Source organism: Paramormyrops kingsleyae, chromosome 2 (assembly GCF_048594095.1).
Source record: "Paramormyrops kingsleyae isolate MSU_618 chromosome 2, PKINGS_0.4, whole genome shotgun sequence".
NCBI lineage: Eukaryota > Metazoa > Chordata > Actinopteri > Osteoglossiformes > Mormyridae > Paramormyrops > Paramormyrops kingsleyae.
Window position 1 is genome coordinate 22,225,835 of NC_132798.1, and position 16,443 is coordinate 22,242,277.

The following is a 16,443-nucleotide window of genomic DNA, read 5'->3' on the forward strand; positions in this document are numbered from 1 at the left end:
ATGCCTGTCTCTAAATGACCGATTGGTCGCTGTTCTGAAACGAGTTGAGCTACTTTGTCGAGTAAGGCTACCGTAGTGCTAATCAATAGCCCCCCAAAAACCGTAAAACTCTAACCTTCCAGTAGATCATAATATTTTAATTTCTCGCTTGGAGCACTGTGTAGGCATTGGTGGTATTGCCTTGGAGTGGTTCAAATCGTATCTGGCTCAGAGAACTTTTTGTGTTAGGCTAAATGATTTTGGATCCTCCACTGCTTCACTGTTATATGGGGTTCCTCAGGGCTCAATACTTGGCCCTCTGCTATTTTCTTTGTATCTGCTGCCTCTCGGCTCCATTCTTAGAAGGCATAACATTGCTTTCCATTGTTATGCAGACGATACTCAGGTTTATGTACCGCTAAAACGCAAGGATGCCTACTCCATACAAACTTTAGTTGAATGTCTAGATGAAATGAAAGCTTGGATGGCGGTTAACTTTTTAAATTTTAATGACAATAAGACGGAGGTGATAGTTTTTGGGCCTGGTAGCACTAGTGGGTCGTCTTCGACTGTGGACATGGGCACTCTGGCACAAAATGGAAAGCCTATTGTCACCAACCTGGGTTTTAGAATAGATAATGACTTTAGACTCGACAGCCAGATCAGTGCAGTGGTGAAATCCAGTTTCTTCCAGCTGAGACGTTTAGCGAAGATAAAAAACATTCTACCAAAAGATCTTTTTACGACCTTGATCCATGCTTTCATTACAACTCGGTTGGACTATTGTAATTCTTTGTATGTTGGTGTTAGTCAATCCACATTGTCTCGTCTACAGCTCGTGCAAAATGCTGCCGCACGCCTTTTAACTGGCACACGGAAGAAAGAGCACATTACTCCTGTGTTATCCTCACTGCATTGGCTGCCTGTTCATTTTAGAGTTCATTTTAAGATTCTTATATTTGTTTTTAAGTCTTTAAATGGACTTGCCCCACTCTACCTCGCTGAGCTGCTACATTTGCACTCTCCTTCCCGGCTGCTCAGATCGGCTGGTCACTTGCTTTTGGAGGTGCCGAGGACACAGCGGAAGCTCAGGGGGGATCGTGCTTTTTCAGTTGCAGGTCCTAAACTCTGGAATTCGTTGCCACTTTACATCAGACAGGCTTCTTCACTGCCCACTTTTAAATCTGCTCTAAAGACTTATCTATTTTCCTTGGCTTTTGATCCAGTGTGAGTTGTTGTTCATATTTATGTTTAGTTGTGGTTATACTTTATGTTATGTTAATTTATTTTATGATTTTTATATATTTTATGTTCCTATGTCCAGCACTTTGGTCAGTGGTTGCTGTACGTAAAGGGCTTTATAAATAAAGTTGACTTGACTTGACTTGACTTAACCCCCAAAAAACCTCTAAAACCCTAACCGCCAAAACCCCCTAAAACCCTAACCTAGGGTAACCAGATAATCCATGTCAGGGAGGACACTTTGAGCTACTTCGGATTTTACAAACTACTTCCAAATTAAAAGGCTCCTGTGCTCGGCTAAAGAGTTCAGCTCTTCTTGTGCTTTGACTGGTTTGTTTCCTTGACTGAAAGACTCATCCAGCTGTTTTACATTAGCATTAGTGACACATGCATGCTTATAGGAGACTGACCAATCAACACACAGCAAGAACTCGGTGCTCAAGTGAAATCCAAGTCCGTTTAATTGAAATGGTAATTTACAATTCCTGTCCTAGCTCAGAGTGTCCTCCCTGACATGGATTATCTGGTCACCCTACCCTAACCCTAACCCCTAAAAACCCCTAACCCTCAAAAGCTCAACTCGTCAGAACACCGGCATGCATTATAAGGCAGGGATGCGTTTTTCGGCATAACACCTGTTCAGAGGGAATTGCTGTCTGGGTAGGTATTTTGATTGTGGAGTCTAACGAGCCAAATCCCTTCACTTAGATGAATTTATGAATTTGCTCTAAATAACAGCAAACGCAGAATACGACTTTTGTAAGTTTGACGTCTTATGAGCTTCTTCCGAGCATATAGGTCATATTTGAAAATGTTTGAATCATTTCTACTACAGAGTTTTCTGAATTTTTCTAACTTGAAAGGCATTCATTTTGTGAGGCTACATTGTTGTAAGTCAAGGCACAGAGGTTTGTAAATGCACTTCTGCAGCGGTGCCGTTCTGGGCAGTTGTATCCCATGGCAACATTTTTGAGTATTGTACCATTATTTAGGAAGGAGAGCTCTTATACAAATACCTTTAGCGGATTTATTTGCGGGGTACCCAGGATGCAGAATTAGCTCTCTAATATTGTGATGGAAGAAATCTAAATAGATTAACGTCAGCAATTTACTTAAATATCTAAATTTTCAATGTGAACATTTTAATATTTTAATTCTCGTATTTATTTTTAGTGTTTTGCTTTGATGTTTAATGTAAAATAAAACAATTACATAATCTTCTTTGGTGTACTTCTTGCTATTCATATACTTAATCATATTTAGCTTTAGAATTCAAGAAATTATTTCACACCTCTCAAAATATTACACAATCGCTATGAAGCGATTCAGTTTCCTTTGCATAACAGCGCGCAGTGTCGCGAGTGTGTAATGTTTTATGGTGGTTTTCTATTGGCTAACTAGCTTGCCAGTTATTGACATGCCGTATCGCCGACGACATTATTGAATTCACGTTCAGCGCATGCGCAATAATGTGTTATTCACTTTCGCTACCTTGTCAAATTGCAGTTCAAAGAGATTTCGAGAGAGGAGAAACATGTCTGCCCCAGTAGTAAGGGCGACAGTAAGAGCAGTTAGCAAGAGAAAACTGCTTCCAACTCGGGCTGCGTTAACTCTGGTGAGTGTGTTGTTGGCTTTCTGCAAACAAATGTGCGAAAGTTGCTTAGCTGATGAGATTTCGTTGGTTTTTAAATAGATTAGGGTTGAAATGAGAGGGTAGTGTTTCTAGCTAGCTGTTTCAAAATAGTATGACTTTTATCTGGAAAACTAGACACGCGACAAGCAGATACAGATAGTTTGTCATTTGGGTATTTTAAACGATTGCCTTCGGGCCATCCCTGTTAGTTAGCTATTTTTCCTCAACGAAACTTTAGTTAACTCTTCGGTAGCTAACGTATTGACCTACAAACGTGCATTGTCATTGAAACGAACCGTGACATAACATGAATCCACAGCTCTTAACATATAAGCAGATATATTGTCAGAAAAGACAATAACTTGTCCTATACATGGCAAGGAAGTGTACATTGATGCCTTTAGTACGTGGTCAAGTGTTAGTTCAAAGTTTTTAATCATTTTACATTTTGTTGAGTAATAATTGGCAAGCTGGTGGTTAAGGAATTGGATTTCTGCCAGAACAGATGCAGTTTTAGGTCTACGGTTAAACCTTTTGGTGAGGTAGCGTTTACTACATAAATTCTTAAACCATTTAAGCTAGAATCAAGCCCAAATATTTAAGTTTGATATATATATTTTCATGATCTAACTATCCATCCGCCCATGTGATGGGATGTCCACTTCGAAGCTTGGAAAAGTCTGCTCCACAGCCAGCTCTAGAGGGTGCATGCATTTCTGCAGCCTTGCTTGTGAATATAATTGCAGGAAATTCTTAATGAGGCTCCAGTGCAAAGATCATGTAAACATACTTTGTTTGTGCATATCTTCTTGGATATTTATACAGTTTTTCTGTTTTTAGACGCCATCAGCAGTAAGTAAGATTAAACATCTGTTACAAAACAAACCGGAATATGTAAGTATCTCATTGTACAAAGTTTAAAGTGGCATACTCCACCACTATAAACATCTGTATTAAATAAATGCCGTTTCTTACCATTTTTAATTTTTTAAAATGCTTGTAATGTTCATCATAGTTTAAATGAGCTGTACTTAAGTACGAAGACCACCGTATAATATGTTTGTGCTTGAGACTAGTGTCCTACTCGTCTTTGTTTTAATGTTCTCAATTATAACTCTTTTGTCTATAAGCCTTATTTTGTTTTAAAGGCATGAAATTTTATAAAAATTTTAGCAATGATTATATTGCCTCATTATTTGTGTATGAGTGTGAAGGTTGTGTGGTCCCTGCGATGGGTTGGTGCTCCATTCTGGGTTATTCCCTGTCTTGTACCTGTAGCTTCTGTGATAGTCTCTGGACCCTGCAACCCTGCATAGGACAAGCGGGTATAGAAGATGGATGTTTTTTAGCATTTGGTGGATGATTAGTAGTGTTTCAGCCATTGTCAATGTGTATATTTACGTCCATAAGCATTCCATGGGAACATTTAGAGTTAGTTGAGTAATAGTTGCATGTGTTTTTTTTAGAATGAATTTAGGCTAATATGCATGTTTGTTCATGTGAATCTGGTACTAATTGGTCTTTGTTGTTCTTGAGCACTATTACGTGAGGTTCTCTTTTTGCAAAGATCGGTCTGAGGGTGGGTGTCCGAACACGTGGCTGCAATGGACTCTCATACACTTTGAACTACATCAAGGAGAAAGAGGAGACGGCAGATGAGGAAGTGCTGCAGGATGGTGAGTTGCAGTTGATTGCAACACTTCTCAAAATGCTGTGGGAGACCCCAGCATTTGTTCTGTTTTTTTTCTGTTATGCCTTTGTTGCAGTAACAGGCTATATTTGCTTTGCTATAATTTTAAACACATTGATACACGGTGGGGAAAAAAAAGTAATTGTTTAGGATGTTCCGTCACTGAGAGGCTGGGAAGAGCTCCCTGGCTCACTCTAGAGGTGTATCACTGAAGGATCGTTGCGTAAATGGGTGGTTGAATTTAATGATGGAAGAAGCGAGGTTTCAGAGTAGGTAGAATTGAACATTTGCCAATATAAACAAATAAAGCAACCTGTGGGTCATGAATTAAACTCCTCCGTGAAGGACAACATACAGTAATCTCCGCCCCTTTGGGTTCCTCTGCCTCGACGTTCCAGTGGCTGTTTACATGTGACTAACATCTGAGTGTTGTAGTAGGCAGGTGCCGCGACCATGTGCTTCACTTGAAACATGGTCTCCTGTTTCCTACAGGGGTAAGAGTCTTCATAGAGAAGAAGGCGCAGCTCACCCTGTTGGGAACAGAGATGGACTATGTGGAGACCAAGCTGGCGAGCGAGTTTGTCTTCAATAACCCCAATATCAAAGGCATGTGTGGCTGCGGCGAAAGCTTCAGTGTTTGAGCAGGTCGCCCTCCTGTCACACCGCGCTGCCACTTGTTTCTTACTCAGTTGGTTCACCCCCTCATAATCTTCCAGATCAGCTAGGTGTTGCCAAGTAAACGAGAGATTAAGTGACTCTGGGTAAGCCCATTCACTGAAGGGGTCTGGATGTATCTATTTTCTGTAATATGTATTGTGTAGATCACGTATTTTGGCACTACTTGTGCCCATTTTGGCTGTGTGGTTTTGCTCTCGACAGTTTCACCCCTGCTACTCATCCAGAGCAAAGAGCAGTTAATTCTGCACAGACCTGTGTCAGGTAGCATATCTATGTATATAACAAATTTATATGTCTATGGAAAAACTTGATGCTAATCTATAGCTAAATCAAACATCCCCCCCAAGGAATGGTCCATGAAGGCTAACAGAATATGTCAAAGTAGATATACATGCTTGCATCCAGACCTCTGTGTGCACCAAGTGTGTCTGGTTTTCCACTGTAAGGTCTTGTATTGTCACAAACTGATCACAAATGAATGATGTCGGCCTAAAGTCCCCTTCTGAGGCACCAAAGCTAGGAGTGCATGTCTAATACAAAACCAGAGACATGAATATGGTCCCTTCATATGTTAGTCTTAAACTGGATGGTCATGGCATTTAATTTTGGATGTATGAGTTTGACTTGAGTTTAGGGCCAGTGGGTAACTCTAAATATATCAGTGCTTTGAATCACTCTGGGATACCGTCTGATTTGTTTGTTTAGATTATGAAACTTTTTACCAGTAGTCCAGAGATGACAGTATAATGGTCTTTGCTGAATTTGCAAAGAGCTTCAGATATGCTGGGCTTCCTTCTAGCGAGGGGAAGAGATATACAGGTTCGTGCTTGTATGGTGTGGGACCTGTTAGGCTACTGGTTGGTCTGTTTTGATGGGAAATGGAAAGACCGCCAACCATGGGATTTTAAGTTTAGTTTCTCCCATTACTGCTTACTACGTCATGGGGAAATTAATTTCCACCATAATTCCCCATGATTTTTATAACCGCTAAGAGTTATTTGCTTGCTGTCAACAGAGTGGTTTGAGATTTAAATTGCTAAAAGCCTATAATAGCTCAACGAAAGAGGTTTATAAAACGAGCACCTCTTTGGCCTCAATCTATGTGACTTGGAAAGAAAAGACCATTGAGGTTGCTGGGTTGTTTACAGTGATGAGATGTATGCTGCCTGTCAATGTTACATCCATGCTTTTTCTTGGTTCTGCTTGTTTGTTCACCTGTGGAAACATTGGAATTTGGGGGGAGTGAGGAATGATATCCAGAATATGTTTGAGGGGAAAGGGAACCTTTTTTCTAATTATTATTTCTGTTGTTTTATCCTCTGGTTATATGTGTATATATAAAGAATGTATAGTACCCTATAACCCATAATGAAACGCACAAATTACATATACAAAAGAGGAATGGACTATTTCAGTGTCAGAACAACAGAATGTGTTCGTACAGTGTGTGGTATTATTACTTGTGCAATATGTCAATAAAGTTTCTAACAACGTTGCTTCATTGTCATTTTTGTACACATACATGCTGTCACATCGAGTAGTATTCTGTAAGATTCCTGCCTCATCTGTATCAGATATGAACCATCAGCAGCAGGTCATAAGCCAGCAATTTCTTTAATATTGCTGTTGAACATTTTGCTTAAAGCATACCCAATCCATAATGTATATCAGAATTATAAGTTAACCTGTGATTGTAACTGTGCCACATGGCTTTTAAGGATTTGTATGTGACCTGAAGAGACCAGTAGGAGGCGCTACAGGCTAAGAGCCCCATACAGAGTAGAGTTGCACTGGCAGAGAACATTAATAATCCTATAACAAATGGATGCCATGCGATGTCAGCAGGTCCCCATGCTCCTAGTTACTCTTGCCCCTACCTCTGTTCATTTAACCCCTTTTACCAATGTTCCTTTACTGCCACTGTTCTATTATGTGTACTTTGATGTTCTTGTGCATTAGTTGCATCGTCACCACTAAGAACAATCCAGTAAAGAGATGAAACCAGAGTCGCTGATATACACCATGCTCCCTGCCCCTTATGATTGTGGCCTAAGATGTTAGAATCATGTGACAATACTTTATCCGGAGCCAACCGAGTTACAAGCCATTTTGCCACAATGTTGTGTGCCTTAATCAATGCACTATAAATACCTTCATAATGCATTATAATGGCATATACTGACAATAATAATGTATTATGAAGTTGTCTATAGTGCGTTAGAGATGAGAGCTTCATGGCACATTCATAATGCATAATAAACTTGGCAATAATGTGTTATGCCTTTTTAAGGGCAAAGGGAACTTTTTAGAATACTTCATGAATGTGTCATAATGCATAATGAAGGTATCTATAATGCATTATAATGACTGCTTTAAGTAAAGTGTTACCAATTTAGCAGCCTCTTCACCATTAGCGATGCCTTGCTGAAGGAAGAAGTTATGGTGAATAACGTTATCGGTTCTGCCCTTGTGGTTTGTTTGCTTCACGATAGTGAGGTGTCTGGTCAGGTTTTGTACATTAGGTAGCATTAGGGACTCTTTCCAGGCCATGGATGTTCATATGCTGACCTGCAGCACAAACATGGGTTCCAAATGCATGCATACAGTAGTGTTCCAGAGATATTAGAAAACATTAAAACACATTATTAAATTTAATATCCTTGCAAGATATCTTTTTAAATTGTTCAGTGATCCCAAACTAACCTGTGTGGGCAAAGATAAACCATGAAATTATGGTACAACTCCAATTTCAGAAAAGTTGGGGCAGTATAGAAAATGTTAATAAAAACACAAAGGAGTGATCTGTAAATTCTGTTCACCACATTATTTGATGTTTTACCTTGTGAATTTTTTTTTTGAAAATGTGCAATCATGTCACATCTGATTACTTCAACATGTATGTAACATCATAGCATCATACCAGTCTACTAAAAATCCCAGAAATGAAAATGAAACAATCAAACTCAAAACTCAATGACGACTTTATTTGCCCTATTTACAAATGCTAATGGTGAAAGATGAAATACAAAACAATAAACTCACTCTGGACTGCAATGAAATGCTTCTGTGCCCCTGCATGCGACAGAATCAATGAATACTGCCAACAGACAGCATGGATGTTTCCATTGGGAAAGTACAGTTCCAGTACTCAAGAACCAGTAAAAAGCCCTAGATGTAGATTTTACCCCACCCAAAATATCAAGGATGCATCGGTCGCATCCTTGCTAACGAACACAATCCCATGATTCATTGCATCCCAAGTTTGTTTTTGGGAGGCATGTTAGCTGACTGCAAGATTATCTGCCCAATCAACATTCCATAAGCAATAACTATGTATGGAGCTCTCATATGGTGTTTCTCAATACTGGGAATGCAAAGAGTGTTGGCATTCTGCCCAATTTACCTGGCAAGAACAAACTTGGGACACAAGTAATCATGGAATTGTTCTCGTTGATAAGAATGCAACCAACGCATCTTTGATATTTGAGTCCAGGTGGGCTACAAAACACATAATTAAAGTATATTCACCAATAAGCTTTTGTTTATTCTTCATTTAGAAAAAGTGTACATGAATCTTCCATAGATTTACAGTGAAGCACGATCTAAATGGGTTGTATTTTTCCTGCTTTCAAAGGGAAAATTAGCATTTATGTTGGTGAAAGCAGCTCCTGTGAAACGTGGTCCAGTTAGTAAGATAGATAACACTTTTAATCACAAAATAAAATGAATTTACATTTATGCATTGATGAATTTAATTTTTTTGGCAGATTTATGAGGGAAGCCATGCTTCTCATCTCGTCTTAAAGCAATCGCTTATGCATGATATCCATTACTGATGCATGATGTTTAATGAAATCTGAGGGATCAGAAATCACATACATTCAGAAGTGGAGTTTAGCCTTGACCTTTTATGCAGTGAGATTTGACTGGATTCCTTCAATCTTTTACTTATATTGTGTCTCCCTCCTCACCTACCAATGTCTCCACGGAACTGCCCCTACATACCTCAAGGATCTTCTCACTCCTCAGACATCCGTACATTCCCTCCGCTCCTCCTCAACCTACCTTCTTAAAACTCAAAGGACAAAACTCCGCACAATGGGGGATCGGGCCTTTTGCTCTGCTGCCCCTCGTCTTTGGAATGCCCTCCCAGAGCATCTGAGGGCACCACAGAATGTAGCCACTTTTAAATGTGGCCTAAAGACCCACCTTTTTAAACGAGCATTTTATTGCTGATTTTGTGTGTTTTATGTGCTGATTTTACTTTTGTAGCACTTTGAGATTTGTTTTAATGAAAAGTGCATTATAAATAAAACTTATTATTATTATTATTATTGTAGAGGGTGAAATGCCTAAATTCCTACCCATTTCAAGGAGCAGGATATCTATTAATACCTAGAGTCGAAAAAACTATGACAGGCAGAGCTCTCTCACAGAGCTCTGCAGCTGTGGAATAGTCTCCCAGCAGATGTGCGAGATTCAGACTCACTCTCAATATTCAAGTCTAGACTAAAAACACACCTGTTTAGTTTAGCTTATAGGGACGCTAGCTAACTGCTCACTCCCAGTTAGACCTATAGTGTGAGGTGTAGAGCTGGGTGGGGATCGGTGCCATTGGCTTTGGATGAACTGAACTGTCAGTCTGTCACTCTAGCTTCACACTTCCTTGTGGAACTGGAGTGCTGATGTTCAGGGACTCCCCATGCCCATATTCACCAGCACTTGCCTGCCCTCAGCATTTAGACTCGAATCTTAAAATTTGAATTGTGTAAATCAGGATTTTACCACCTTGTTCACTGGACATCCTCTGCTGGCCCCTGGAGGATGGATTCCCCCTTTGAGTCTGGTTCCTACTAAAGTTTCCACCTTCTAGGGAGTTTTTCCTTGCCACTATCGCCTCTGGCTTGCTCACTGAGGGCTTGGTACAATGTAATATTGTGAAAATGTGCTATACAAATAAGATTTACTTGAATTGTCTTTGAGGACCATTGTTCTCAAAGTGCTGGACTATTTGCTGATGTATGTATTGGCAGATTGGCAAGCCTCGACCCATCCAAGCTCTTTGAGGGCTAGGCCTTTTTTGGAGCCTCCTTATACACTATACATGATTTTGTCCCCATTTAACATCACCTGTTTCACACATCTTCAAAAAAAATAAACACATATCTTCAAAAAACAATGCAATTGATTGTTAAAACATGAAATATGCATGTGTGTCACTTAAATTTTAAATGAGTTTAATCAATGTTGTTATTTTGAAAGGTTGTGAATCACAGTTAGAAACATAAACAGACCCATAATGTAGTGTCATTGTGACCTCAGTTTTGATTGCCTCTCTGTGTGGGATAATTGCTGCCTTCTAAACATCTTGCACTCATAGAAACAGAATTTCCTCTGGAGAAAGATTGTAGAAAATAATGCAAATACACATCTTTGTAAAATGGTATGCAAATTAGAAATAGCTCACCAGAAAAAGTTGTTAAGAATCCGAAGGTAAAGGAGAATATGAGATGGGGAGTGAGAGGGAAAGAGTGCAGTAGAAGGAGGAGAGAGAGAGAGAGAGAGAGAGAGGGGGGGGGGGGGGTTAGGGAAAACGAGAGAGAAAAACGAGAGTCAGTGGCCAGCCATGTTTTTACACTTTCTTTATTATTTGTGTCCTACTGCCAGAGGTTGACCCATTCCTGGCTAACAGAACTAACATCTTACGTAATTGAGACCCAGTGCCAAAGCTCTTAGTCCAGATGGTATTTGTGATGCCTTCTGCCTGGATTTATAGCTGGACAGCACCTCAGTGATCAGAAGCTCGGGAGAGCAGGGACACTGGGACTTGTAGATGTCATGATGGTGGACCCAATTCCAGCTGGCTCTGAACTGGCAAACGGCACGTCTGGCACTCCCTGTTTACCTGGGTTTGGATGTAACGCATCTGCTGTCCTCGGACCACAGAGCCCCCCTTTGTTAGTAGATGCCTGGCTCGTGCCTCTTTTCTTTGCTCTCATCATGCTGCTTGGACTGCTAGGAAACTCGCTCGTCATCTATGTGGTTACCAAGCACCAGCAGATGAAGACAGTCACCAATTTCTACATAGGTGAGTGCTCGAACCTGGTTTCTCATGAGAGCACAGTTTATGTATTTTGAACCATCATACTAGTGTGATGTCCTCTGAGAACCAACAATCTTCACTAAGCTTGGTACAGAGATTCTTGAAGTTGTGTATGCATGCACATCCTCAAACTAAATTTAATTCCTTTTTTCCAAATATCGTAAAGTGATGGCAAAAAATACAACTTTTTCCAGAAGCATGCTCTTTCTAAGAGATGTAAACAGCATATAATTTGTGGCACATTTTCTTCATTTTACATTCTTTCAGGGTACAATGGTTTAAAATTGGCTTATCATAGCACTTTTACCTCTCACCTCTAAGGACGGGGGTTTGAATCCCGCCTCTGATGTGTGTGTGTGTGTGTGTGTGTTTGTGGAGTTTGCATGTTTCCCCATTTTGATTGGGTTTCCCCAGGGTATTTCAGTTTCTCTCCTTGTCCAAAGACTTGCATTTAGGTTAAGTGACACCTACAAAGTGCTCTACGATGGGCTGGCATTCTCATTTAGGGTGTACCCCAGCCTTATGCCCTCTGCTGCCTGGCATAGACTCCTGCCCCTTGTGACCCTGCTCAGGATAAGCACTGAAAGATGGACAGAAATGGAAGAATTCTTGTAAACCATTGCTATCTGTTTGTCTGCTGCTCTTCTGAATCCTTCTTTAGCCAACCTGGCAACAACGGACATCATATTCCTGGTGTGCTGTGTGCCATTCACTGCCACACTCTACCCATTGCCCAGCTGGGTTTTTGGCGATTTCATGTGCAGGCTGGTGAACTACATTCAACAGGTGAGGGATGGCAACCCACCCCATCCTTGCATCTTCCTGCTTCCCTACATAGTGATGATGCGAGGATCTCCTGGTGTCTCAATCTGATGACAGGTGACAGTGCAGGCGACCTGTATAACTCTGTCTGCCATGAGTGTGGACCGCTGCTACGTGACAGTGTACCCCCTACAGTCCCTCCGCCATCGGACCCCACGCATGGCGATGGCTGTCAGCCTGGGCATCTGGATGGGTACTCACCTTTCCCTGCAAATGGGCACAAATAGACATTCAACTTGATGTCTTAGCTTCATCTTGTATGTAATGTTTATTCCATGTGGACAAATTGATCAGAATATGGCCCAGAGGCTTCCAGATCTTTAGTTTATCATTTTCAGGAATGATTATGATAATACAGCATTGTTCACTCCTTTGATGATGGACATGCATGTTATTTTTTGGGCACTAACTCACCTCATTTATGTTCACTTAAATGTTCACTTAAAACTTTCTCTTAAAGCTTGAGCAAATTAATAAAATGCAGGATAAAACATCTGTTAACACCAACATATTAGTTAACCGTCACAATGATTTAGTAGGAAGTGATATAAATTCGTAAAATAGTATATGCTATGATATAGCAAAAAATATTCTGTTCCATCACTGCTTTTAACGATAGTTATTAATTGCAATTACAGTAGGGTTCTAATGAATTTAAGCTCCCAGGTTAAATTTCTGCAAGGTCACTTGATGATCGATTAATTTCTTCTCTCTTTTTCCACAGGGTCATTTGTCCTTTCTGTGCCAGTAGCAATGTACCAGAAACTTGATGTTGGATACTGGTTTGGCCCCCAGACATACTGCACCGAGTCCTTTCCATCTGTGCTGCATCAGCAAGCATTCATCCTCTACACCTTCCTGGCCGTGTACCTCCTGCCCCTCCTGACTATCTGCTTCTGCTATGCCTTCATGCTGAAGCGTATGGGCCAGCCAGTGGTGGAGCCCACTGATAACAACTATCAGGTGAGCAGACCCTCGCTTCCAGCTCTCCCCATTGGTCTGGACTTCATTATGGCTGACTTGAATGATTTGTTCTTTTGATGATGATCACTGAATACACAAAGTATGTTTTTGCAAAGACAATTATTTGTTGTCTGAAAAGTTACCAGACGTGGGTGTGGTATTTAATATCTCAGAATAAATTATCAAGATGGCCTTGTATCCATAAAGAGGTAAGCAGATATCCAGAATGACAGAAATAGACAGAACTCTAATCAGTAATGTAAAACAGAGATAACAAATTCTAACCCTGCATGGCCTCAATGTGTGTTTTTAGTGATTAAAATAATTTGTATGAAAGATGAATTGAATTAGTTTAACTGATTGATTGAGGGACATAAAGTACTATTGATCCAGTAGATGAGAGTACTAATCCTGTTCTCCCTCCAGCTGGCAGAGAGGTCAGAGGCAGTGCGTGCCAAGATCTCCAAGATGGTGGTAGTGATCGTGGTGCTCTTCACTGTCTGCTGGGGTCCTATTCAGTTCTTTATCCTGTACCAAGCCTTCTACCCAAACTTCCGCAAAAACTACGCACTCTACAAGATCAAGATCTGGGCTCACTGCATGTCCTATGCTAACTCCTCGGTTAATCCCATCGTCTATGCCTTCATGGGGGCCAACTTCAGAAAGTCCTTTAAAAATGCCTTCCCTTTCATCTTCAAACAGAGGGTGGGCAGCATCAGGGAAGCCATGGCTAACACCGAGATGCAGTTCCTTTCATCTGGAACATAGAGCCAGCAAAAGACCAACTGCCCTTTTATAGAAGCAGAAAATTAATATTTAACTGCATAAATGTTGAGCTCTATTGATAGTTCTTGTGTTTCAGCAAACCTCTGACAATTATGAAATTAAAATGTTTGCTTTTAAATTAAATGCACAATAATTCTGGGACAAAGTCAACAATGATGTTAACAATGAATTGTAATCTCTAACGGTTTGTATATTTGGCAACCAATCTGTCATTTAAATGAATGTGAATATTCCTATTATGATCATAGTTACCAAACAAATGTACTAAAAAAATGGTCTAACTCAGTTAAGCATTCCAAACAAATAACTTATTTATTTAAAAATATCATACTGATTAAAGAACCATTTTTAAGCACAAAAGTATCTTCGTTGCCATTTAATAGTGTATGGAGCCTGACAAATGACACATGTAGCACAGCTTGCTTGTTCTGAGCTAAAAACATTACAGAAGAACCTATGTGTTGGTTGACTTAATGCAATGTAATGTGTGTTTGGGTTCTCAGTGCCAGGGGTGGCACCAGGGAAGGGCTTGGGGGTGCTATAGCCACCCTTATGAGAGGCATAGTACCCCCAAGAAATTTCTGAGATTTATTTTTGAATTTTTATTTGTAATGTGTGAATACTATGATTTTAATATCTTGTCTCATGTGTAACATTGAATGTCCTTGTAACTGCTGCTTAGTGGCACTATGTACTGAGTGTGTGTGCACATGTTGTTGTGTTTCTGTGTTAGGGTGTTGCAGTAGAAATAAAACTGAAATAAAAATAATCGAGGGGGAATCCTAAATTTCAGAGCACTCTCACTGAAAAGTCTGAAAAGTGTTACAGCAGGGCGTGGTGCAAGCAGGAAAAGAGGGACGACCTGCAGAGCAGCTCCAAAAAAGGCAGTTATTGATAAACAGAACTGAACAGAAAAGGGGAAACCACAAAATAATGGGACCATGAGGGGCAAAAAACAAACAGGAAAAAAATATAGAACAAACTAAGGAAACCACACAATAAACACGACTAGGGATAGGGAACAGAGCTAAGAAACCAACCACAGCTACTAACACAGTAACAACAACAATGACTGATTAAACAGAATCAGAACAGGCACTTAAATACACAGCTAACAAGACACGATGCAGAGCAGGTGAGAATCGTAACCAAATTAGCCAATTAACCAAATTGTTTATTTTTGACCCTTCGCGGTCCCAGGGGAACAAAATACAGGATGGCCAGTGGGAACTGCTGGCCAAATGGAAAAAAGACACCTGGGACAGAGCCAAACATGCACCAAAACTGACAATCAGAGAATGCATGCAGCGCTCATGCAAAAGCAGAGGAGGTCAATTTTAAACTGATTTTTAAACATATACTAGATAATCTTTAAAAGGAATAATAATTAAAATTGCAAAACTTGCTAAGATTTTTTTTCCTGTGACAGAGAAAAATGTTTTACTGAAACTTAAACTCCCTGCACAGACACTCCATGTCTGTACAGAAGAGAAGGTAAGAAAAAGCCTGATGTAGAAATCTAGCTGACTAGCGATGTTAAAATTGCATGTGCATAAAATGTGATGCTGGTATTAATATCGCACATCATCCAGCCCTATAATATAGTACAGCCATTTTTTAAATCAGTGCAAAATTCCCCGCCTTGTGCTGTGGTATCATTCAGTGACGGTGCCAGTTTTTATGCCAGTGGAAAACTAACAGCTTGAAATACCAAAAGTATGGTACCTGTTGCGGTGGAAAAGCCATAACAGCATTTATGTTTAGGCTTAATAGTTCATACTATAATTTAACAGTTTTCATGTGGAATTTTTTGTCTTAGTAGAACTTTGTGTAGGTGATTCATAGCCCACTGTCCATAAAGTGCATTTGACCTACTGTGACAGACAGTGTTGTGTGGCCCTGCTTCTCATCAACTCTGCTGGATATCTACAAAGCAAAGTCAGTGACTCACTGGGACTCGGCTTGTCAGTAGGAAATAAGATTAAAAATAATAGTGGTTGTGTCGTATCCTCACACCTATCCCTGGCCTTGTTTGGAAATTACATGTTGTCCCAACATGCAGGGGCGATGGCATTGTCATTTTCATTTTGTTTCTGCTTTTTCTTTTGCGTGTGTTTTTTTAATTTGCTGCGCATTTTCATTTTGTTTCTGCTTTTTCTTTTGTGTGTGTTTTTTTAATTTGCTGCGCATTTTCATTTTGTTTCTGCTTTTTCTTTTGCGTGTGTTTTGTCTCTAGGGGCCACCGTATAGATGTGTTTAGTACAGTATATGCTCATCTTGTTTTATCCGGTTCATTTTGTGTTTAAATGCTAAAAAAATAACATATTTAGGTGTAAATTTTTTGGGGCCAGGAATTAATTAAGCAATTAATTGGTTTTCCATTATTTCTTATGGGGAAAGTTCGATCACAACTCGAACTTTTTAGGATTCGATCTGGAGTTCTGAACGGATTAAATTCGAGTTCTGAGGTACCACTGTATAATGTAAGGGGGGGGGGGGGATGCAGAATGTCTAGCTACTCCCCTGCTTGCACGAGACTTTTCTTCT

The 16,443-nt window shown here is 40.1% G+C and overlaps 2 protein-coding genes across 2 annotated transcripts; both read left to right on the forward strand.

Moving 5' to 3' along the window:
• The first annotated feature begins 1,784 nt into the window (after positions 1–1,784).
• On the forward strand, positions 1,785–6,717 carry isca1 (iron-sulfur cluster assembly 1). Its single transcript, XM_023802989.2, has 5 exons — positions 1,785–1,881; positions 2,728–2,836; positions 3,695–3,748; positions 4,422–4,530; positions 5,037–6,717. Exons 2-5 carry the CDS (start codon positions 2,756–2,758, stop codon positions 5,183–5,185), a joined length of 393 nt encoding a protein of 130 aa, XP_023658757.1. The 5' UTR covers positions 1,785–1,881; positions 2,728–2,755; the 3' UTR covers positions 5,186–6,717.
• Positions 6,718–10,858: 4,141 nt separating this feature from the next.
• kiss1rb (KISS1 receptor b) lies at positions 10,859–14,419 on the forward strand. The gene is made up of 5 exons (XM_023802981.2): positions 10,859–11,310; positions 11,987–12,111; positions 12,205–12,340; positions 12,872–13,110; positions 13,537–14,419. The coding sequence occupies exons 1-5, from the start codon at positions 11,061–11,063 to the stop codon at positions 13,876–13,878; spliced, it is 1,092 nt and encodes a 363-aa protein (XP_023658749.2). The 5' UTR covers positions 10,859–11,060; the 3' UTR covers positions 13,879–14,419.
• The last annotated feature ends 2,024 nt before the right edge of the window (positions 14,420–16,443 follow it).

Coding starts and splice junctions, on each gene's coding strand:
- kiss1rb (XM_023802981.2), top strand. CDS start 11,061: ATGATGGTGGACCCAATTCCAGCTGGCTCTGAACTGGCAAACGGCACG. Junction 12,341..12,871: donor CAGCCTGGGCATCTGGATGG/GTACTCACCTTT, acceptor CTTTTTCCACAG/GGTCATTTGTCCTTTCTGTG. Junction 13,111..13,536: donor CCACTGATAACAACTATCAG/GTGAGCAGACCC, acceptor TTCTCCCTCCAG/CTGGCAGAGAGGTCAGAGGC.
- isca1 (XM_023802989.2), top strand. CDS start 2,756: ATGTCTGCCCCAGTAGTAAGGGCGACAGTAAGAGCAGTTAGCAAGAGA. Junction 3,749..4,421: donor TACAAAACAAACCGGAATAT/GTAAGTATCTCA, acceptor CTTTTTGCAAAG/ATCGGTCTGAGGGTGGGTGT. Junction 4,531..5,036: donor TGAGGAAGTGCTGCAGGATG/GTGAGTTGCAGT, acceptor TGTTTCCTACAG/GGGTAAGAGTCTTCATAGAG.